The sequence below is a fragment of the Simochromis diagramma genome, unplaced genomic scaffold (assembly GCF_900408965.1).
Source record: "Simochromis diagramma unplaced genomic scaffold, fSimDia1.1 OVJJ01000371.1, whole genome shotgun sequence".
NCBI classification, from domain to species: Eukaryota; Metazoa; Chordata; class Actinopteri; order Cichliformes; family Cichlidae; genus Simochromis; species Simochromis diagramma.
Genome location: NW_024386920.1, coordinates 3,322,061 through 3,346,897, shown reverse-complemented (window position 1 = coordinate 3,346,897; position 24,837 = coordinate 3,322,061). Strand labels below are relative to the sequence as shown.

General features: G+C 40.1%; 1 protein-coding gene and 1 long non-coding RNA gene across 6 annotated transcripts in view; both read left to right on the top strand.

Moving 5' to 3' along the window:
• abcc3 (ATP-binding cassette, sub-family C (CFTR/MRP), member 3) overlaps positions 1-24,837 on the top strand; it is a 58,507-nt gene that overhangs the window by 5,722 nt on the left and 27,948 nt on the right. For all 5 annotated transcript variants that reach the window (XM_040036536.1, XM_040036537.1, XM_040036539.1 and 2 more), the window contains exons 2-5: positions 15,203-15,379; positions 16,081-16,194; positions 21,808-21,945; positions 24,692-24,817. In XM_040036536.1, coding sequence (XP_039892470.1) covers positions 15,203-15,379; positions 16,081-16,194; positions 21,808-21,945; positions 24,692-24,817 — 555 coding nt within the window. The remainder of the gene's footprint in view (positions 1-15,202; positions 15,380-16,080; positions 16,195-21,807; positions 21,946-24,691; positions 24,818-24,837) is intronic.
• LOC120736453 lies at positions 1,267-7,316 on the top strand. The gene is made up of 2 exons (XR_005696508.1): positions 1,267-4,609; positions 5,782-7,316. It is a non-coding gene; the product is annotated as an uncharacterized LOC120736453 (long non-coding RNA).

Sequence of the window (24,837 nt, the reverse complement as noted above, 5' to 3'; positions counted from 1 at the left end):
ATGCAGATCTTCTCGAGAGCAGTGATGTTTTGGGGCTGTCGCCGAGCAACACAGACCTTCAACTCCCGCCACAGATTTTCTATGGGGTTGAGGTCTGGAGACTGGCTAGGCCACTCCAGGACTTTCAAATGCTTCTTACGGAGCCACTCCTTTGTTGCCCGGGCGGTGTGTTTTGGATCATTGTCATGTTGGAAGACCCAGCCTCGTTTCATCTTCAAAGTTCTCACTGATGGAAGGAGGTTTTGGCTCAAAATCTCACGATACATGGCCCCATTCATTCTGTCCTTAACACGGATCAGTCGTCCTGTCCCCTTGGCAGAAAAACAGCCCCATAGCATGATGTTTCCACCCCCATGCTTCACAGTAGGTACGGTGTTCTTGGGATGCAACTCAGTATTCTTCTTCCTCCAAACACGACGAGTTGAGTTTATACCAAAAAGTTCTACTTTGGTTTCATCTGACCACATGACATTCTCCCATCTGACCACATGACATTCTCCCAACCCTCTGCTGTATCATCCATGTGCTCTCTGGCAAACTTCAGACGGGCCTGGACATGCACTGGCTTCAGCAGCGGAACACGTCTGGCACTGCGGGATTTGATTCCCTGCCGTTGTAGTGTGTTACTGATGGTGACCTTTGTTACTTTGGTCCCAGCTCTCTGCAGGTCATTCACCAGGTCCCCCCGTGTGGTTCTGGGATCTTTGCTCACTGTTCTCATGATCATTTTGACCCCACGGGATGAGATCTTGTGTGGAGCCCCAGTTCAAGGGAGATTATCAGTGGTCTTGTATGTCTTCCATTTTCTGATGATTGCTCCCACAGTTGATTTTTTTCACACCAAGCTGCTTGCCTATTGTAGATTCACTCTTCCCAGTCTGGTGCAGGTCTACAATACTTTTCCTGGTGTCCTTCGAAAGCTCTTTGGTCTTGGCCATGGCGGAGTTTGGAGTCTGACTGTTTGAGGCTGTGGACAGGTGTCTTTTATACAGATGATGAGTTCAAACAGGTGCCATTCATACAGGTAACGAGTGGGGGACAGAAAAGCTTCTTACAGAGGACGTTACAGGTCTGTGAGAGCCAGAGATTTTCCTTGTTTGAGGTGACCAAATACTTATTTTCCACCCTAATTTACGAATAAATTCTTTACAAATCCTACCATGTGGATTCATGGATTTTTTTTTTTCACATTCTGTCTCTCACAGTTGAAGTGTACCTCTGGTGCAAATTACTGACCTCTGTCATCATTTTAAGTGGGGGAACTTGCACAATCGGTGGCTGACTAAATACTTTTTTGCCCCACTGTAGGTGGTTCCAGTCCTATTGGTTTGGCTTTGCAGTGACCGAGCAGTACAAAAAGGCTCAAAAGACATGCAAATCGTTTTGCACATGCCAGCCCTGCACACCATCTGCCAGAACTGTCTCCATAAAATCATCTGACAGCTGCTTTTTGGGGGCTTCCCCACATAATCTTCCTTTATGGATCAAGTTCTCATTAGATTGCAAATTTTAGTTCTTCTCAGCTTTTTAAAGACTTCCCTGTTGGTTTCAAAGTTGATGTTGAAAGTTCAGTCTCAGCACTGGACTCAGCAGTTTGCTACCACCTGCAAATCTTCATTATCGACTTGCTGTGAACAGTGTCATGCGAAATAAAAAAATGAAAATCACGTTTTTTTTGTTTTTTCTTAAAGGGAGAAATGTTTTATATAAACACTTTGATGAATATAATGTGTTACGTACTGTTTTGATAACCTCCCTTGTACAAAGTCTGTGTTGTGTATCATTGTGAGAATACAGCTGCTAACTGTCGTGTTCTGTCTAGTTGTGTGCTGCCTCTTCATGCTCGACCCCGGCCTAAACACTTAAACCAAATGGAGTATTTCTGGAAGCAGCAGCCCCTCTGACACAGACTGTCTCCTTATTTGTACTAGAATAGAGAAAGGAGGACTGCAGAATGTTCCTGAACTTTTCCCAACAGTGTTTGAAGTTTGAATGCGGAAAATGTTTTTTGGGTACACATAAAAAAGAAATATAGATAATAACTGTATGTTTCTGTTTAAAGTAAAATAGATGCATTCCAGTATTTACTATATTGGCTGCTAATAAGAAAAAAGCTTTTGAACTGATTACTTGAAAGATAATTGGAATTGAACACATTGATTAGAAAATGTCCATTAAGCCATTTAAGCTATTTATTAAAAGCCAGCGTTGGGAGTGACCACGAGGGACAGGATTGTAAATGAGGACATCAGAGGGACGACTGAGGTTGAGCAGACTGGGGACAAACTTTGAAAGGCGAGGCTGAGATGAGGGAGCTGCTAGACTGGAAAAGAGGAAGAGGACAGAAAGATTCATGGATATAGCAAAGGAGGACACGAGGAGGGTTAGTGTGATGGAGGAGGATGCTAAGGGTAGGGTTAGATGGTGGCAGATGATCTGCTAAAGGATACGGTTGCACGGTGGTGGATGGTGAATTTCCAGAGAAGCAGCTGAATTAATTTCAGGGACCACCACAACAATGACCTGACCAGACGGCCAAAAGGACTGGAGCTAGGTGGTTATCAGCGACTGGATGTTTTCAAGTGTGAGTGTTCTTGCAGCGCCCAAGTAAAGGGTACAGTGTGTGTGTGTGTGTGTGTGAGAAACTCTGCAGTTTCCCCGAGTTCAAAGTATATTTAAATAAATGAAAATGCCAGAACGTGTTCAGCAGTGGCAACAATAACTGATTAAGTGCGAAGAACTTTTCTGCCTCACAGCACTTTATTAAAACCTCTGTCAGTTTTATTAAAGTAAGCATCAAAGCTGAGGTTGGGCAGGTTTAAATGTGCATGTAATGGTTATTACACTAATGTCACCCTGATGTGTATTCGGCCAGAATGAAGAAATGCCCACTTATTGTAACCCATACTCATACAGGAGGGCGTAGCACAGTCAGACAGAATGCATGGTATGCAGCGCACACATTATCAGACTGATCCAAAGCCTATTTATCAGCAGCCTTATATACCAACAACTCAAACTGTCAGCAGCAGCTTGGATTACAGTTGAGTGCCGTGGGGAAGATCAGCCGTGCAGGAGCTGAGCGTCGTCTTCTCAAAGACTTTAAAGTGTAGTGTAAGCTGTTGTGTAAGGCTGGAATAGTTTGTCTCATGTGCTGCTCTTAGGCAGAGGTTGGATACTATGAGGCTGAAGCTGAATTGAAATTGAAAAAGAGGAAGTTCTTGTATTGGTATTAAACTGTAGACATCGAATGCGTAGCGGTTTTTGAGCTTTTAAACCCTTGTCACACGCTGCAGGGAAGTGAGAGTACTGATGAGGTGATGAGTCTGCAGATGTGCTTAGTGCATTCAGTGTGTCTTGACAAGACAAACTTACTGTGCACATTTGTTCTTCATTCATTTTTACATTATTTATTCTTCATTATCCATAAAAGTAAAGTATTGGCCTTTATGCTTTCTATCCTCCATCTCATTTGGTAGCCTTTTATAGCTATATAGCAGCTGACCATCTTAACAGTAGTAACCAACAGTTTAAAATGACATCCTATTAATATTTAATCACCTTATAACTGCAATCTTTAGATCAGCCTGCAATCCCTTCAGGTCTGCTGTGCAGATCTGTCTGCCACCAGTTGCACAGACAAAAGAGAGACTTCTGTTTTACCTCATAGCTTGTTGTTGACGTTGGTGTGCCTGCTCCAGGTTAGGAAGCCTCAGGATGAAAGAGTTCAAGTATCTCAGCCACAGTGGACTGGGAGATTGACAGATTGTGGTGAGGGTGAAAGTGAATCTGTTGGTTTATTGTATCTGATCGCCCACTCTTTAAAGAGTGGGTGGCCTCTCCTTTAAAGATAGCGTGAAGCACTCGGTCATTCAGGAGAGGCTGAGAGTGGAGCTACTCCTCCTCCTTGTTGAGGTGTTTTAGGCATGTCCCAATTGGGAGACGGGGCAGACACAGTGGAGAAATTGCATATCTCGGCAAGCTTGGGAACACCTTTACCTGGAAGGGCTGGTGGAGATGGCCAAGGAGAGAGGTCTGGGCATCTGTTTAGACTGCTGTCCCAGTGACATGGACCCAGACAAGCGGTAGAGGTTTGGATGGACGTAGCCCTGTGGTAACACATGAGGGCCTCCTAGCTCTATTGCCAAAGTCTATGTGACAGCACATTTGTGCCTTTTTACTTTTGGATTAGTCTGAGGAAATATGTTATCCTTAGTCGATTTGCTCCAAACTAATCATCCCTCCTCAAGTAGTTGCTGTACAATAGAACTTGATCTAAACTTTGTGACAGTGGTGCCCAATGGAGTGGAAGTTGCTTGTTGCTATTTGAAGTCTGATTTTTTTTTTTTTTAATTCCTTAAAAACAAATTCTGCTTTTTTGTTGTAGGAAAAAAAATGTAGTTACTTGTGTATTATGAGTTCCGGTATTTTAATGTCAGTTTATATCTGTCCACTCTGGCATGGAGAAGTAATGATGCCCTAGGAAAAATTCCCCCGATGCAGTGTCTACTTCCTGAACTGAGAGACTGCTAAGTCAGCAAAAGCTAGTAATCGAAACAGTTGTGACAAGTCTTGGTTAACAGCTCTGAATGAGTAAGGGAGGTTACAGGTAGGGGTGGGTTTTTATAATCGATTCATCGATTAAAATCGATTCTGGCTTGGATAACGTAAAATCGATTCATTAAAATCCTGAATCTATTTTTTTAATATAAATTTATTTTGCCCGAAATGCCAGAATCTCAGGTGACATCTCACAAAATTTCAAGAACCACCAAACAGTTAAGACAGTAAATGAGAGCAGGTACACGGATTCTGCACATAGACTTAAACACACAGCGCGACCCGCGGATCAGAATCAGTTAGATGTCGCCTTTCTCACGGTCGGGGCTGAAAGCCGACAGCTCGCTGATTCTGATCTGTCGGCGGGTCCGCGCTTTGTGTTCACGCCCTTTATGAGCCGATTCTAAAGCTGTTAGTTTGATGTCTCTCCAAACAATATTGACCGAACCAGCAGCAAAAGAAGATCCAAACGCTTCACATAAACATCGTCATGTATTCACTCTGACTTTTCTGTTTCTCTCTCTCTCTCTCTCTCTCTCTCTCTCTCTCTCTCTCTCTCTCTCTCTCTCTCTCTCTCTCTCTCTCTCTCTCTCTCTCTCTCTCTCTCTGTACTTCAAGAACAGTTTCCCGTCTAAAAATCTGTTTTCTTCATTATTCGCTTGCTTGTTACGCACAAGTCTACTGTTGTTTACAGCGCTGTCAGCCGCTGTTTTTTTCCCTTTTACATTCTTCCGAAAAGAAAACCTCATTTCTGCTGTTCAATACTGAACAAATTTAAACTTTTTAAAATTATTCAAAATGCAAAACGCTTAGCCGTGTCTCTAATAAAACCGCTGTAACGTCAGAGGTAATGTTCATATGTTGATTAATGGTTTGCTTTCGTTTTTGATCTACTGCAGAATATTTTTATAAAATCCCAGGCCAGGAAAATCACCTTCATGTTTTTCTGTGTTTTATCTTCAGCTACTTTGACACAAAGGCATCTGCTGTGACGCTCACACCTGTGATAAAGTCTTGCGTGTGTCAGCTTCCTTTTTATTGATACAAAAATATGTAAATGTACTGATCTGAATTATAATATTTCTGACTGTCAAAATTTCCCAGATTCAAATCGAATTAAATCGAATTAAATCGAATCGTGGATCGAATCGATTCGGGACCTTGTGAATCGGAATTGAATCGATTCTAGAAATCAGTGACGATACCCAGCCCTAGTTACAGGCTCATGATACCATGTTTTAATAAATGTGGTTCTCTGCGTGAACCCATAACGTTGTGGGTTTAAAGTGTAACAGCATTCTTTCTGCAGCTCAGAGTTCTTCATGTTTTCAGTTTTCTCTCAGCCGGCTGGTCCGATTTATCTTTCCTCTACGGTTTGCTGTATCTTCTTTAAGGCCCTTTGCCCCCCAAGTTACGCAACATATCTGTAAAGTATCATCTTTTATCTGCTCCAAATATGAAAATCTATACTGTAGTCTGCATTTAAGTTATTTCAGCAATGCCCACTATACAGACCAAAGATCCATGGGTAAAATGCTAATGTTTTCCATGCGTCGGTGTAAGCAAACACAGCCAGCAGCAGTTCCTGTCCCCCTGCAGTCTTTACTGTCGTCAGCCTCCCATTCATACCGCTGGACAGCTTTTCAGTGTAACAGAGAACAGATGGAGAGCCTGTTGATTTTCTCAAACCTCTAGATACACTAGAAAGCATAAGCCTGACTAAACTGTGTTGGTTGATGGTAATTCAAGTACAAGTACAAGTTAATACAATTCCCCTGCACAACAGTTGCAGTGTCTCAGTACCGAGTAATTCCCTTGCTATGGCTTTCAGTACTCTGGTGTATTGTATTAAACCACATGTAATTAGAGTATGAAACCAGAGCCACAACATTATATTTACAGTCATTAGCAACAAAATGAGGTTAGTAAAACAGGCCTAATGCATTTGCTGCACAGAGTGCAATTTTGTCTCCCCAAGGTAAAGTATACCAAGCTGTGTTCATACACATCTGAAGTGCAGTTTCATAACCACAGGAAAACATGCAAAGTGCTTGATCAGAATTACCACCACATCAAAATGGGCCTAATGCATTTAAAACTCAACAGTTACCATTTGGTAACTCATTTTTTCATACTCATACAGTATGAAAACTAAACTGAAATAAGCCAGGGTTTCTATTTCCTTAAGTCCAGTCTTTGTGCTAAGCTATGCAAACGACAGTTTTACAGATACAGATGTCCGAGATTTCCATAAGGAGATGAGCATGCACCACTTTGCTGATAAAAAGCAGTCTAAGGATTAAAATTCATTGTAAAATTGAAGGCTGGATCTTAAGCACATGTGGTTGTGTAAGAAAGTTAGATTGTGCCAAAACAAATCATATGATTGCATTGCTTTGGACATGTCGCTACAGGTACTTAGAAGACGAGCGTGCCAGATGCTTGATCCTTTTTTTGCCGTAGATAATTGTATTCTGTGTATCACTGTAAGTTACCTGATCAGGCTTGTTGATAATTTCATGCTTCTGAAAATCAAATGAACACTAAACCATAAACCAAAACACTGCATGTAAATGTTGAATAAGCTTGAGATTCACCACTTTCATAAATGTGTTCAAATGATGTCATTGGTTAAAAAAATACACATGGGGAAAATGGAAAAACATCTGGGAATGTGGCGTTAGGAAGTAGGCATATTCAGTTATTTGCTACTAGCATAACATGTACTGTAAGCACCAGGATTAAAAAGGATGAATTAAAAAAATTGGACGCCACCTGTGGCTCTGCTCCATTACTTCTTAAGCTGTTCAGCATTCCACTCTTAGAACAGTGTTTTATTGAATAAACTGCCTTAACAGCTCAGTGATAGCACTTTATAATCACCATCGTCATTATTAAATGGTGAACTGATAGCTCATTTAGCTTTAGTTAGTAGTTTTGACTGTTAACAGTTTCAGTGGATGATTTAAAAGAACAAATACTTTACCTAAATAATATTTATAGCTGTTCTTATGTTTTTAAGTATGCAAAAGGGAGGTGGGATGCTAGTGGAAAACTCACAAGACTCCAAATCTAGAGATGGTGGTCTGTGTCCTGCTTTTTCTTTTTCTTTTTTCCATATTCATTTTGCTTTTTGCTTGAGTTTATCTTCAGTTGATGTGTTGATCAAAGGTCCTACAAACCTTTGATATTAAATCTCTGGACACTTGAATGAACGGAAAGGTGCGTTAATTAAAAGAAAACAAAAAACTATTAGATCGTAAATGGTTACAGAAAATTAAATAGTAACGGAATTCTATTTTTTAAGTATGTATTTCGCTTTAGTAAAGTAATGGCAGTTAACTCACTTTTGAGTGATCAGCTGATCACAACCTGTGCAGAAAAGCTGCTTCTCACAATAGAAATCATTATCGTTGTGACCCCATGCTGCACAACCACTCATTTTTCACACCTTCAGATTGGTGGTAGTGGTGCACAGTCACCAGTCACCCTCCTACAGTGTAGTCAGAAGCAAATAGAGCGGATTTTCTCTGGTCAAACTAAGTGGATTAGCTGTACAATTATGCATAAAATTGTTATTCCTTGTATTGATACTATTCGATTATGACATGAGGTTTAATTAGTTTGGCAAAAATAAGCTTTTCAGTTTAACTTGAGTGAAGAAGTTGAATCGGTAGTTTCAACTTTTAGCTGAATGTTTTTTAATGCAAGTCTCTGATTCTGCTAGAAGAGGCACTCGTGTGTGCTTTTCCCACTTCTGTTATCAGTTTACAGCTAACAGTTTAATTTACTGTCAATCTATAATTTACCAACAGTGGCTATTTTCAGTGTCACTTCAAGTGATGTTCATTTGAAATCTTTTCATTTTTCATTTTAGTCTCAGTTGCAATATAAACCATTTATAAATCACCTCAAGTTTTGACAGTAAAATTGATTTTGACATGGCGACAGTCAAGTATTTTAGCAAAGGCCTTAATCATTTAGTGATGTGAAATGTATCGAAAAGCTTCACTTCAGTGATTTTGTGACTTGGATATTTAAGTCACAGTCCTGAGATTTTCAGTTTTGAGGTTGCTGACATGTGCTTGTCTCATTAAATCACTGAAAGGTTGGGGGGCAGATGGGGGTATGCAATAGAATGACTGTGTCACCATACTGAGTCATCTTAAAAGCACACGTTGCAACAAGTCTAAACAAATTAGACAGCGAGTCTCAGCGAGGAAAGAGCAGCTCTGACTCACTGGTTGTATTAAAAGTCAAACTGCCAGCATGTACAGTAGAGATTTTGTACTGCTGTAAGCTGCATTGCTCGTTGTATTTGAAAGTGGTAGTACTTGAAGCTCAGGTGATAAAGTGATCTTTATATTGCTCCATAATTTCAAATATAAAGCTTTTCACTTTCTGATATTCTGCAAATGATTTATTTGGATTCACAGGGTGTTTTGATTTTACAACATCAAAAGTTCAAGAAAAAAAGACGAGAGGGGGGCTAAAATTTTTGTTAAAAGACCTTTTAATTAGAATGTTTGTCATTGTGGTTTAGTATTTTTACTTTGTTTATTTGTTCATGTTAATATGGCATGAATACTGTCTTATTCAGTCTGTTCTATACTAGTGTTAGAAAGGAAGCCAGCGTGAAGTGCCTTAAACCTGCATTCTTTTTAATGGCCACCAGGATCTTGTTACTTGTTGCAGTGTCTTCTGATGTTGTTGATCAGTTTATGGCAGCGGCCAAACTTGCGGCCCACGTCACCCCTACTTGAGCTCATACATTGACCTGAAGAAATAAAATGCAATTTGGCCTTTGAAGTTACTTTTCTTTTTTTTCTTTTTTTAGGAAGGATTTGTTCGTTGTTGAGTGCAATGTTAAAATAAGTTCTTTAAAAAGCAACAAAATATTTAATATGGAGGCAACAAGCATGTGGGGAGCACAGACATGTGGAGGGATTGGCTGTGTTAGTTCAGTTCTTTGTAGAGAAAACAGTTTTCACTATCAGTCAGAAACTAATGTGTACACTTAAGTCTGCATTTTTACTTTGGTAAATACGAACAAATTTATAGCAGAAGTGCGGCCACGTGTGTGGCCAGAAAGAGAGGACCAATTTGTTTATTTGGTAGTTCAATAAAAGGCTTCAGTTGGTTAAGAGTGAGGGGAACATTGTGTTTGCATTTGCAGTTTTGTCTTCGTAGACAATATTTGAAATTTCAAAAACAAACAAAACACTAAATTTTCTGTGTTTTCTTTGTTTATTTTTTTGTACTACTTGAACAGCAAAGTTCCCTGAAATGAGATGACAGTGCCAGCAGTGGCCCAGAGCTCATTTAAGCCAGAGACCCCTGGTTTATGGTCTCATCCACTTGTTTTGGGTCAAACTGATCACTAAATCAGATTTAGTAATTCTAAGATTAAGAAAATAGAATTAAGCAGGATATTCTCATAGCTAATGACTTCTGATTAACGAGCGTGATTGACATGCAGAGTGACACAATTTTCTTCTTTGTGGTTTTAGTCAAAGATAACACGTTTCCTGATGAGTCGAGAGAGCAGCTTCTGTATAAATCAGATTGATTTGATTACCATGAAGCCGATGTACCAGGATGTTTAAGTCAAATGCCGCTATTGAATCTTTCCTGGCTCTTATCGCTCAGTGTGATCGGTATTACCACATGATGAGACTCATAAGGGAGAAAATTATCTGGCTTGCAGTTTAACACTCCGGTCTGCTTCTGCTTCTACTAATATTTTATCTCAGTCTTGTGAAAGAAATCCTCCTGCTCTCTGAACCTTTACATCTCGCCTTTTGTTAAAGTCTCAGCATTCAGGTCTTTAGTGCGGAGACAAAGTCTGTGAAACAGAATGAAGTCTAGTAGTGTCTTTGAAGGTTCTCAGTCATCCAGGTCATCGTAGTCAAAGGAGCTTGCAAAGAAAAGCGTCTGGACTTCTTTAAGTTGCTTGAAGACGTTTCACCTCTCATCCGAGAAGCTTCTTCAGTTCTGAGGTCAAATGGTGGAGAGTCCCAGATATAAACCTAGTGGGAGTTTCCCCCCACAGAGGGACAAAAGGACCCCCTGATGATCCTCTAATCGTCTGAGCCAAGGTGTGAAACTGGGTGTGGGTCCCAATCAGCCAGAGTTTCGGGTGAGCTCATTGTGAAACCTGGCCCCACCTTATCATGCGAATTCCTGAGATCAGATGGCCCAGGATGTGAGTGGGCGTTAAGGCGTGTGGGAAGGGATCTCAAAACTGGATTATAGATGGCAGAGAGTTGGTGTCGTAAACCACCGCCTCTGTTCAAAGATGGTCGCTCACAGTGGACATAGATGGCTTCTTTCACTCCTCTTTCAAACCATCTGTCCTCTCTGTCCAAAATGTGAACATTGGCATCCTCGAAAGAGTGACCTTTGACCTTTAGATGCAGATGGACTGCTGAGTCTTGTCCTGTGGAGGTGGCTCTTCTATGTTGTGCCATGAGCTTGTGAAGTGGCTGTTTGGTTTCTCCAATGTAGAGGTCTGGGCATTCCTCGCTGCACTGTACAGCAAGTCTAGTAGTCTGCCTTTAGTAGCAGCTGCAGTGTGTTGAAAGTAGCTTGTCTCTTCCCTTTCATTAATCTCCTGCTTGATAGAAGCCTCTGGTGTTTCTTAAGGCTTCTAAAACACATTTTGTTAACTTGTTTTTCCTTAATCAATATCAGTTCACACACAGAGTTGTAATATTTTAAGCTTTTACAGTTACAAAAAACAGTACCTAAAGAGTTGGGCCATAACTTTGATAGGCAGCAGCAGACGGTTTGTTTACTTTCAGGAACAGCATTCTTTTGTAGTGAGATTTTAGTTTTAATAGAACAACAAGGTTTAAAAGAAATGTTAATATGAGCTCTATGGTGTATTCAATGCATTTGTGATGATGATGTTAATTAATGGTCAATCATTAAACTTGGTATTTACTCAGTGCTTTTTCCACTGTGCACTGTGTGCACCCTGCAGCGGTGATATCTGCTTTTCATTTACCATTTGCCTTTCAGTGCAGTGCTCCATGCTGAGTGAGACCAGCAGTGTTTTACATACTACAATCTGAACACAAATAATATGTTGTCCTGCTGCTCAGGTTGACCTGAAGAAAGGAGAAATGGAGAGGAGGACCTATTAGTTGCTGTGTCATGCGCACATTTGCAATGCAAAGCATGCAGAAGTCACTACTTCATTTAGGTGAAAAGTAACATCTGCTTGCAGTAGTCCTCCATGTGTCAGGTAAACCTGAATGGATCATTTAAAAAAAGTTGTTTGTTCCAGAGAACCAGAGAAGAAGATTGGTGCTGTTCTCATGGAGATGGTTAGCTTAAATGGAAACGGGCGCTAACACAGTTGTATCCAGAGGTGACAACAGCCACCTGTTGACACTTCTCACTAATTAGCATGCCACACTTTCGCTTCCCTGTGTTATTTTTATAAAAAGTGAAGTTAAAAATGACAACTTGTGTGTTATACAGGGTTAAGAGCTTGGACTGGTTACACCAGTCCAAGCTATTGAAGCTGATATAATGCCATTAGCACCCAGTGTTCTTTGTTAATAATAATAAAAATAATGATGGATTGCATTTATACAGCGCTTTTCGGGACCCCTCAAAGCGCTTTACAATACCACTATTCATTCACACTCACATTCATACACTGGTGGAGGCAGCTAGAGTTGTAGCCACAGCTGCCCGGGGGCAGACTGACAGAAGCGAGGCTGCCATATTGCGCCATCGGCCCTTCTGGCCATCACCAGTTGGCGGTAGGTGAAGTGTCTTGCCCAAGGACACAACGACTGAGACTGTCTGAGCTTTATTAGCAGGGTTCAGGTTGTGCATACTGAGCATTTAACAGCATGTTCCCTCTATCTGTTTGTCCTTGTAGGAGCAGCAAGGTGTCCTTTTCTCTAAATGCTTCATTGAGCAGTTTAAAACCAAAACAATCCCAAACAGATTCCTTTTCGTAGTATTAACATTTTGATAAATCTTCAGCAAATCTGGAACTTTGGATTCTTTGGACCCAGACCGAGAGACTAGTTGGGGATTCCTTGGCAACGTCAACTCACTATGGAAGAAAGTGTATTTCCCCCTGCAGTTTGCAAGTGGTTACTACAGGTTGCTGTCTGTCGCTGGGTGATATCAGTGACAACAGAGTTGCTCCACAGAAATTCTCCTTGTGATTGCTAGCAGATTACCTAACTTAGGTTAGGGTTAGGGTTAGAGGGTTAGGGTTAGCTTGCATAGAAGATCATTGTTTGCAAACATTTGCTAACTAACCAAAGAGCGGTTGTGAAACTAGGAAAAAATGTGATGCTGACCTGAAATGGAGTACGTTTACCTTCAAAGTAAAAGCTGCACCTTTTGAAACATGTTTTTTCAGTAGAAAGGACTGTGTGCAGCAACCAATGCATTTGCAGGGCGGTCTTTAATGCACCAACACATGCCTTCTTACAACCAATTTCATCTAGTAAGAGCTAGGAAGCTGCAACCACTTGCCAGTTGGTTGGAATTGGATTTTTCCTAAAAGACTGGCAGTTACAGCGGGTCACTGACCTGTCTGTAGGCCTGCATGATTTAGAATAGTTTGTTTTCAGGTTTATATTGATTAACCACTGAGTGAAATATTTTTTATTTTTAAGATTATTCTTTTGGCCTTTTATGGATAGAGACAGTGTAGCTAGGCAGGAAAGTGGGGAATACTGCTGTCCCATCATACAGCATATGGTAAATGGCCAGTATTTGTATAGCACTTTACACTACATTCAGTCATCCACCCATTCACACACTGGTGATAGCAGCTACACTGTAGCCACAGCCACCCTGGGGCGCACTGACAGAGGCGAGGCTGTCGGACACTGGCGCCACCGGGCCCTCTGACCACCACCAGTAGGCAACGGGTGAAGTGTCTTGCCCAAGGACACAACGACCGAGACTGTCCGAGCCGGGGCTCGAACCGGCAACCTTCCGATTACAAGACAAACTGCCAACTCTTGAGCCACGATGGTAGCATACGGTCACCTGCTCACTCACTGAGCTACACCAGCACGCTGAGTAAAATAATTTTGCTGAAGTTTTGCTGCAGCTTCTTCCTAAAGTTGATGTTAAACATAACAGATTATTATCTCTATGACAATGTACTGAAGTAAATGTGTATCTGATGGTAAAATACAGCTTATTGTTTTGGCTTGTGGACTTTAACGTCCTGTGAGTCAGAAAATTCATTTCTGTTTGGACTGTGAAATGGAGAAACCCTGCTGATAAACAGTACATTCACGGTCTGAGAATTCTTTTAGTTTCCTGTCATTATTGGAGCTAAAGTGCATACATTTTTTTGTGGTAAAAACTGCAAACACACACTGGGAGAAGTTCATGAATTTAGGTTTAAAAATAACAAGTTTATAAGGCTCAGGTTCACGGTCTGGGAAATCTTTAAGAAGATTAGCAGAACCACTGGTTTCACTGCTCACTCTTGAGCAATGTTAAGACTATCTGAAGTGGGGAGGGACATTTTACAGCCACACACACATGTGCAAGCACACACTTAGCCATGCAGATGGGCGTGGCAAGGTATGAAGAGTGGTTAGATGCTGGCAGCTGTGTTTATCTTGGTTCGATCTGTGGGTGGGCCTTCAGCCGTGTGGGAGCACCATAACTGCATTGTCAGAGTTGCGTATCTGCGAATGTTTACTTAGCGTTCTCCTCCGGATGTCCTCTGGGCTAATCAGATATTGTTCTTCAGCTGCAAGTAAATGAGTCATCTGTCTTTGACACGTCACGCTAAAGGTTTTAATATTTACACATTATCCGAAGTGGTGCCCACTTTGTACATGTTTCTTAACCTCCACTGCTACTAATGCAGGTGCACTGCACTCTGCTTTCCCGTCAGTGCAGTGTGTGGACCAGTGTCGGCTCATCTAAAATAGACGCGGACTGATTTATCAATCGGCAGATATTATTGGCCGATAGGCTTTAATCTTAAAGTAAAAAATGTTGGATGAAAAGTCAAAATGACAAGGTGAACATTATCCACAGTATTAATGCACGTTTACCTTACAAAATAAAGTCCTGTTGGCGTTAGATAAATAAAACTGAATTGAATGCAGTTTACCCATATACCCATTATGATCGTGAATATTATGGTAATTTGGAGTTTTTAAATATCCAGTTCAAAGAAATTATTAAAAGTCCCAAATTATCCTGACATTTATCCTCATACTGATTGAATTTGAGTTTGATTATTAAGGAAAGTGATCAACACAATGCCAGGTTACTTTCACTGGATATATATATATTTATATATGTGTGTAGTTTAAATCCAAACATCAGATATAAAACAAACAAAGAAACAAAACTTTCTTCCACTGGGTAGCTAACCAACTGGTCACCTTTGAAGTTATAGATTTAATATTATTGCAGGCCAACACATCATGTTTTCCTGCCCCCCAATTTGTAGCAATGAGCAGATGTTTACTAAGAGTTTTAACTTAAGGAAACCAGTTGGTGTGATTAAATTCTGTGGGTTGTGGAGGTGGGATTCCAGCTTGTGCAGTTTAGACAAGGTGTTAGCTTTGTGGGTCTTTCAGTGAGATGTAGGTATGTAAACTAAACCGCTGTTTTCTTGTGTCCACAGGTATCCAATCGGACATTTAATTCCAGTTGGCCTGACCTCCCAGAGTGTTTTCAGCTCTCTTTTCTCTCATGGGTGCAGTGCATCTATCTGTGGGCTGTCAGCCCAATCTACATCTTCTGTCTCAAGAAGAACAAGAAAGGATACATCATGATGTCACTTTTGAACAGGTTCAAGACGGTGAGAGAGCGTTTCATACACTCATCACTTTAGTTTATTATAGTTCAGTGTATGGTAATGTCACATAGTACACATTATTGTGTTTAAAACTAGTTGGGAGGCACTGCAATATGTGAGATTTTGCAAGATAATTCGTATATTCATGTCTATAAAATAAAAACCCGAGGGTCCAATACTGAACCATGTTAGATTCAACATTTATCTTTCATATATTCACGTTTAGTGTCTATAAATTGTACATTGTGTTCATTTATTTAAATAATTACTGAATAATATGTGATCTGTTTCTCATATATGGTATAACCGCAGTACAAAGAGGAGCATTTCATGTTCTATGAATGCAGTTTTTAAAGCCTCTTTTATGTGTTTGATTTCTAGTAACGTCCTGCAAACTAAGGTTGCACTAGAGTATATCAATTTTAGTAACCGAGTACTTTGTTTCTCTGTTTTAGATGGTTAAATGATTTTCAGGTTATCATACATGTTATCATATATCATCACATTAACTCGACCAGCAGAGAGTGTCTAGAACTTGAAGTATAAATAAATATATTACAAACTAACTAATGAACTAAACCAAGCACAAGACTGGCCAGAAATCTCCTCATATTTTGATGGCTTTGACTTCTGTGTCTTATTTCTTTGTTTTTATATAATTCAATGTTTGTTTTCTCTCCCTTCGTCTCTCGGTTTGCTCTCAGGCATTTGGCTTTTTGCTGTGGATTGTGTGCTGGATAGATCTTTTCTACACATTGCACGAGGGCAATCAGCCGCCCATCTACTATGTAACCCCACTCGTGCTTGGCATGACCATGGTGAGGATCATGTTATATATTTATATATATATATATTTTTTTTTAAGTCACAGTGTGAAAGCAACATTGATAGATTATAGTTTGTTTGTTTTTTTGTTTTTTTAAGAATTATACAAATGTTTTTTTGCATATTCAAATACAGGCTGATGTAGGCCACATATACAAGAGATTAATATCTGAGTGATAAAAGATAAGAGTCACGGAGACTGGCTTGCCAAAATGACAGCAGCTGTTCGTGTGATGGATAAAGTGAAATAGCAACATGGGCAGTTAGCTTGCCTTCAGTGCTCCAGAGGTGTTTTTACATGACTGTAACAGAAAATCGAAGCTGACATTACACATCCATAACCAGCTGTGGCCAGTTAATGTGTGATCCGAATCTTTGTTCATGTTCACATGCACACACTCAAATACTGCGTGTGGGTGAAAGGCTGAAATCCTTTCTCTTAGCTTCTTCTAAGCAAGTGTGACTCGGCTATGAAGCACAACAAAATAAGTCAGTTTTGTGTAAACAGAAACGTCCACAGAGATGTGGAGGAGCCTGTATAGACAAACAATGTGACTCAGAGCTTAAGGAGCGGGAAGCCTCAAACTTTTTTTTTTTAATCATCTTAAGTGCAGTTATGGTCTAGAATAATAAAACAAAAGAGGAAAACGTAGCAATCACTGTGTAATTCTGTGTCCATTTCCTGCTTATGTCTGTCCGTGGGCCAAAGCTAAATTATTTGGTCTTTGTCAGGAAATCCAAAGGATCAGTATTTCAGCTATTTATTGTTTGATTTCCTGAAGTAACAAGAAGTGGGAAACATTCCTGTATCGCTGTACTTCAAAGACACGGGTCACAAACGCACAAATGTTTCTCCCATTGATACATTTAAGACATAATGCCACAGTAAAGACTTCCCTGTTTTTTGTTGTTGTTGTTTTTAAAAAAAAAACAACAACAACAAAAAGAAAACCAAATTAAACTAGAAAGTGCATTTTCTGAAGAAACTGCAGTGTGAATGCTTGAATCTGAATGCACTGAAATGAATTACTTGCTGAATTTAAGTTAAAAATTTTGAATTAGATGAAAAATACAGAAATTTGCAGCTGAAAACAAAAGTGCTGAACTGCTAAAAGCTGATATCCACACAGAAGAAGTTGGAAAATAGCTGAAAATGTTTTAAATGTAAATTAGGAAAATCTAAGAAATGAGAAAAGAAATTTAGACTAAGAAAAACAAAAAAGAAAACATCTGAATGAATATTAAAAGTTTATATTCTTTGAATCACTAAATGACTCAAATGTGATCCCTCCACTTTGATTAACACAGTTTAAAAAGTTTAAATGTCTGAGCTTTGAAAGACAGTGTTGGAAAGAGAACAACGATGGCGACATTTTGAGGGTAAAATGATGGCTTTAACTCTGTGGACACAGCAGCAGTTGAAAGAGAAGTGTTTAAGATGAATCTTGGCAGAGTGGCAGGCAGAGCTCGTTAAGCAGGCAGGTGTGAGCCTGGTTGCTATAGTAACTGCACCCAATGGCTCCATACACACGCACACAGACATGCGCCTCACTTTTGCTGCTTAAAATGAACAGAAAAGTCAGGCCGAAACAAATCGTTCCCAAATGAAAAGTATAGGTCGTATTGACGTAATTCTTTCACCGTGAGCGGCAGCAATGTCCAGTCTACCGAATTCTCAGTTTTCATGCCTGTGGAGTTTATTATATGGACGTGGTGACAGTGTAAAGACACCATGCTCTTGTGATTTTCAAACGAACCTTCTGAGCCATTTTAACATTAGAGTCTATGGAAGAGTTGGAGGGAGGAGGCTGTGCATTGGTGACATTTATGAAAGAACCATAACACCTAGTACAATAGTAAACACATTGGATGAAAGAGGACAGCGATGGCTACATTTTGAGGGTAAAATCATACCTGTAGCGCAAACGCTGTGGACACAGCAGCAGTTTTAAAAAAGATTTTAAGATTAATTTTTTTGCTCCTCTCACTCTAGCAGTTGAGCTGTCTCACTCTAGCCCCAACATTCCGTCCCATACACACCCATTATAAACTCTGAAACGGGTGAAAAAACATCATGAAACTTAAACTGGAACTGAAGAAAAAGTATAATAGATATTGAAAAGATAAATACAAATTGAATAGTTGAATGTCTTGTCTTCGTTTTAAAGTTTGAATGGTGGCTCTATGTCAATGTATGTGGAGGTAGTAAGAGTTTAAAAATGAGTGAGTTGAATGAGAATTTGAAGGGTCTCCCCATTGAAATACATGGGAAATTTTTGTTGAAAAAAGTTAAATAAAATTAAAAATATAAATGTTAAAAATGAGAAAAATAGAAGCACACCATTCCAAAAGAAGAGGAATCTAATGGTGTTTGAATGGTTTTTCTAAGTTGAATGGTTTTGAAGGAGATAATCGGCGAAAAACGTACGGAATAGGAAATAATAATAATAAAGATTAGAAGAACAATACTGTGAATGCTTTTCAAGCATTCACACTAACTATGAAAGAGAAAAGGGTTTCTCACACTCATATATGCTACTTTGATTTGAAATCCCTGTAGTTGCATCATTCCACACTCATAAATGTACAGGGTTTGGCAGCAAAACTTTAGACTTTCTGATGGTTCAGCTTTTTTCAACTTGCAGTCATGGACACTATAGACACAATAGAAGAGGGGTGTCCAACTCCAGGCCTTGAGGGCCGGTGTACTGCAGGTTTTAGATCTTACCCTGAGTCAACACACCAGAAGAGAATAGAGATGGCCATAAAAATGCCATTAAAACAGTCAGCTTCAAATGGAAATTCTCTGAACTGATACAATTCACCCAAAAAAATACACAAAATATTGATAAAAGATATGCACAGTGCCCGTGAGACCATGAAATGAATCCTAGACTCCACACTGAAGCCTCTTTGCCATCATGTCAGACGTGCTAGATAACATGCTAGAATTTCACTCACTAACTGCAGCAGTAACTTTGTTGGTGGCCTTTTCTATTTGTCAGATAATGCCAATAAAATGCTCCAAAAACCATCAACACCACGGACACGTTTAAAACCTCTCTAAGAGCCTTACCAGCTACAGCTGCCTAACTTGGCAGACTTGCAGATAAAACAACTCCTAACTGTGTAAGCCTTGACAAATGAATGGGTGACTTATACAAAAAAAAGACAATGATGCCAAAATAGTTGTTAAGTAAGGGAAATTAGCAGGTTGGTCAAAACATGCTTTGGAGTGTTGTAATGTTGTAAAGTTGGGTGTTTTAACACAGGAGTCCATGGGACTGAGCGAGGCTCTGGAGGCGATTTTAAGAAATGCAGTTTTTGGTGCAATTTTTAGCTCATTTGGAGCTAATCAGTATCCCTGTAGTGCTTTCATTTGAGCCACAGATCAAGACAGACTGGAGGAGCGGGCATTGAGTTGGGTTTTCAACTCCTGATTAATTTACTAACTCATGTGCTTGATTAAAAGATACATTTTGTTGTTTATGAAAGGTCAAACATATATATTGTTCAGGCAATATACATTTTCCCATGTGGTTTAATGTTGTTAATGTCCAGTAAATGAATGATCTGTTAGACTGTTGATGTTACCTCTTTAAATCCCAAACTGTTAAAAACAAAATGCATCCATCAGTGTGATAAGTGCTCAGATGCAGTTATCTAAGATTGGACCAAATAAACCAAGATGCAGAAGTGAAGGTACTCTGGTACATTTCTGCACATGTGCAGAAATGTCCTTGTCACACTGGATACAGCTGGCAGTCTTGTGATAAACAGTTTACACCATCGTGAAGTTGTTGCAATTTCAAATGTCGCATGTCTTATTCCAAATCAAAACAGTGTTTTTTTCCAGGATGTAGAAACAAATCTGAAACAGTTTCTGTTTCTTAAGGCAGTAAAAGGAAAAAAGTCATATGCACTCTTTTTTTTTTTTCCTTTCTCCAAACAAATCCATTAACCAGGCCAGTGCTACAGACCTGAGGCCAGATACTGTGTAAATGGTGATACTGTATTTTTTTCCAGGTTCCTCTTAGACAGGAAAATTGTATTTCGTCTCCCCCTCCACAGCAGTGGAATGTTCCATCACTTCAGTTGTTATTGTTGGCATAAATTTACTGTTTAGAGAAAGTTTTCTAGGTGGAAAAGGTGATGAAATCCTTTAGAACCACTAAAAGTCAGACATGCACACTGCAATGGTTGCCCAAAGTAAAATTAGACAGGAAGCACTGAAATGAAACACGTCACGCAGCAGCAGGAAATGAAAAAGAAAAAAAGTGGACTGAAAAGATGAGAGAATCTTTTCAGTCAAAGACATTGAGGTTTTCGGTCTGCACTTTAAAAAGGAAAAAAATCCTGAATGGTGAAAATAATGTAGCTGTGAGGTTTAAAGAGCTGGCCTTGTTGATTTGAGGTGAAAGAATTTAATAAAGGCAGAAAAATCCTTACAAAAGAAATCGACTGCAGCAGAACATTTTAATAATGACTTTGCTCATCCTCTGAAACTTTAGCATGTTTTTTGGTGTAGATGTTCATGAGTCTTTATGACCTTTGTGCCTTTTTTTTTAATCCTGTGATAAATATTTGCCAATATTTGCTTGACAGACTAAGTTTAGACAGGAAAAAGGAAAAGATTACTTGCTAAACACAGGTGAGTCACATCGGCTAAAAAAAGAAAAGGCTGTGTGTATGGACAGCATTGCAGTCCATCACATGCTTTTTACATCCGGAAATGTGCAATAGTCTACTAGGATCCAAAATTTCATTATCAAAGGGTGAATGAGAAGATGTATGGATGCAGATGCACTTTCCAATTCACTGTCTGTGTAGCCACTGCACTAAAAAGACACCGGCTGTGCATAACTCCTGTAGGCGGACTAGAAAGTAGGATAACAAGAATGAGTAAGTGTACCGAATGTCCTGAATGAGGACATCCTCAAAGGAGCATGCAGCTTATTGGATTCTATCAGTTCATTTGCTCATTAATAGCTTAAATACTTATTTACGTTACACTGGGACTTGGTGCAGCCTCTGGGTTCATCATCTGTCTGAAATCAGCTGTGTTAGTTTTTCTCCCTGTAAGCCAACTCTCTTCTGATTGGCTGCCCCTTGAAAACAGAAGATTTGAACAGTAGGTAGGTGGAGCTCTGATGTTATTATTTTAAATTTTGAGCATGTTTGATATAAGGATCCACCTCTGAAAAAGTCTATAACAGAGGATGAAAAGCAAGTTACGCTTTCACTCTTAATTTAAAGACTGTCCTTAAATTGGTAATTAGCACGAGTTTGATCTCACTGTCTTTTTTAAAAGTCTGTCTTTACCTCTCCATCACCAGAAATAATGTAGCAGAAGCTGACTGAAAAGCCAGATAGGAAAACAGTGAAGCGGTCCTCCTGAAGTAAACTGCCCTGAGTGCTGCGGTTCCACGAGGAGCATATCTAACCCAAAGTTGAAACACTGACCCAGTTTGTGTGTGGTTTACCTCACATGCCCTCAGTTATTCTGTCATGGCTAATCTAATACCGTCTCTCCCTCTGCCCCTCACCCCTTCCCAATACTTTTTCCTCTCTCTGTGTGTCACCCCCACCCCTTCCTTCCCTCTCAGCTGTTGGCCACATTTCTGATCCAGTTTGAGAGGTTACGCGGGGTCCAGTCCTCGGGGGTCCTCTTCATCTTTTGGTTGCTGTGTTTGCTGTGTGCCACCGTGCCTTTCCGCTCCAAGATCCTACAGGCTTCCAGCCAGGTGAGAACATGCCGTTGCCCTCAAATACCTTTTACTTATCTGCCATCATCTTCTCTGCCTGGTGCCCTTTTTTCACCCGTCTGAATCTCCTTCCCCCAGTCTTGTTGTCTTAAGAGTTGTTTTGGAGTTTACAGTGGGTGGATGCTCTGGCAGGGGTTAGATCAGGGCACCACTAAGCAAAAAGGGAATAGTAGGCCTGTTGTTCCCAGTGTACTTATCTTACCTTCAGTGTGCACCGCTCACCAGCGGAGCTGCAGCTCACAGCAAACAAACCCTGCAGGGAGTATGGAGCTGCGGTGGAGACTGATGCAGAACGGTTGTTTGTAAGCGCTGCTGACCCAGTAGTTCTGCGAATTCTGGTTTTAACAATTGCAAGGCTCTAATCTGCAGGACTTGCATGACTCCCAGATAAGCTTCCCGTCCATTAGAAGGGAAATTGATTAGTGACCCATTAAACTGTTGTACTACAAAGGCTGAAAACTGCTGTTTTTACACAATAAATATTCATGTCAAAGTTGATTGCAAGTTGTGCACATGATGAGGAATGGTGCAGTTTATTGAATAATGCAAGATTTTAGACCTGAGTGTATTTAGTGTTATTTAAGGCAGCAAAAATCAATATTTGTTCATAATCATGGCGTTATGAATACGGAACAAAACTGCTCCTAATAAAAACTAGACTGTGCATTGCATTGCAGCATTTTTAATCTTTGTCTTTACTGGTTTGGTCCATTCTTACCATTTATAATCAGGTACCATACACTTGGTACTGCCTAGTGAGAATAGTGGACGATTTAGCTGCTGTACAGCAGATGTTTCTGTTTGTGGCTGGTGTCGTTTAATACTCAAAAAGATGACCAGCCTCAGTGTTGGATATGAAAGGCTTTGATGTCTGATATATGTATGCACTTTATTTTAAATGGTTGACTCAAGTAATTCTTTTTTTCACGAGTTAATATTATTGTGGAGAACAGAGAATGGAATGACTGTCATGTGGAGAATGTTAATCTTGTATAAAATCTTTAAGTGATATACTTGTTTTCTGTTATAAAAAGGTCAAAAGCTGTGTTAACGTGCACGTAATGATGGGATTATAGTCAATAATCAGAGTAAGGCTTACCCCAATTAGCGTGTTTACATGGCTTCATATTCACATTTTTACATGTGGAGGATAATCAGATTTATGGCTAAATGTGTCCCCCAGTGACCCTCAACAAGGTTCTGTCTCATCTCTGTTTCTTGGTGCCAGCGTTGATCTCTCCTGATAGCTGCAACGTAGCGTGCTTTCTGAATGGTAAATACAAATTCACTGCACCAGACAACATTCATGCGTTTGAGATCTTCAGATTCACATCTGTTGTGTCAGTTCATGGCAGACCATCTCTCCCCAACCAGTTGCGGCAGATGGCCCCGCCCTTCCCTGAGCCTGGTTAGATGGAGGTTTCTTCCTGTTGAAAGGGAGTTTTTCCTTCCCACTGTCGCCAAAGTGCTTGCTCATAGGGGGTCATATGATTGTTGGGTTTTTCTCATGTATTATTGTAGGGTCTACCTTACAATATAAAGCGCCTTGAGGCAACTGTTGTTATGATTTGGTGCTGTATAAATAAAATTGAATTGAATAGTGGCAAAAAAGGGGGTGCCTGATTTTTGCAGACTTTTGGCTTTTGTGATACTTTCTCCTCTGTGTGGATGTTTAGTGAATGGAAAAGCCATTCTATTACCTTGTAGGGTTGTTTAGCCTTTGAACCAAATCCTAACCTCAGCACACTGCTGTGCTCACTGTGACAATGCTTATTTTAGCTGCCAGTAGTATTGTACTATTGTACACACATACAGATCCAACGGTTCTACCTCCATTCATATGTCAAAAGGTGTTTACATACGAATATCCTGCGGTCAGCTTCCATCCATTCATGCGAATGTTCCTAACACCCACACACTTACAACTCATGCTTACCTTTCTCCTGGATGATCATAGCAATGCATGGGTGGGGCTGCCTGCTGCCTGACTGCCAGGGGTGAATTTTACATTCATCACCAAAGCAGACATAAAATATAGGACTTGAATAAGAATTTAAGGAAGGTTCTTTTTTTAAATTTCGATTTACTTTGTCATAAAGCTGTAAAATTGCTGTAAGCAGTAACTCATATCATCATGTGTCACAAAGAACCTTTTGCACACAATGACAACACCCAGACACACCTGTGAATTCTGATATAGCTGCAGGTCTGAAAGGTGCAGTCGAGGAATAACATTGTTCATTTGTTAGAGGAGGTTATGACAGAGGGCCGCCCCTCCCTGAAGCCTGGTTGCTCTGGAGGTTTCTTCTTGTTAAAAGGGAACTGGACTTTCCAGTGTCGCCAAAGGCTTTCTCACAGGGGGTCGTGTGAATGTTGAGGTTTCTATATAATATTGTTGGGTCTTTAGCTTAGGATTTAAACGCTCCTTGAGGTGACTGCTGTTGTGGACTGGTACTTCAGGGACATGGTGTGTTTTCCAAAAAGCCATCTCATCCCAAAAACTGATAAAAGCTGATGTCTTGTTTTCAAAAAGAATAGGATACACACTTGTTATAATTAGGATCTGATATTGTGAGCCTTAGGTTTCAGCATTTATTTTTCATATATATTGGTTTAAGTACAGACCTCATTTTAAAGGAACAATGAAAACAATGCAAGAGAAGTTTCCTGCACATGATTCAAATTCATGATGTGTCTGCGTGTGTGTTCTTGTTATACTTTACAGGGCGAAGTCACAGATAAGCTGCGGTTCACCACTTTCTACTTCTACTTCAGCATGGTGGTCTGTGAGTTCATTCTCTGCTGCTTCAACGAGAAACCTCCTCTCTTCTCCAATGTTGTCACTGACCCTGTGAGTCATCGATCACAGTC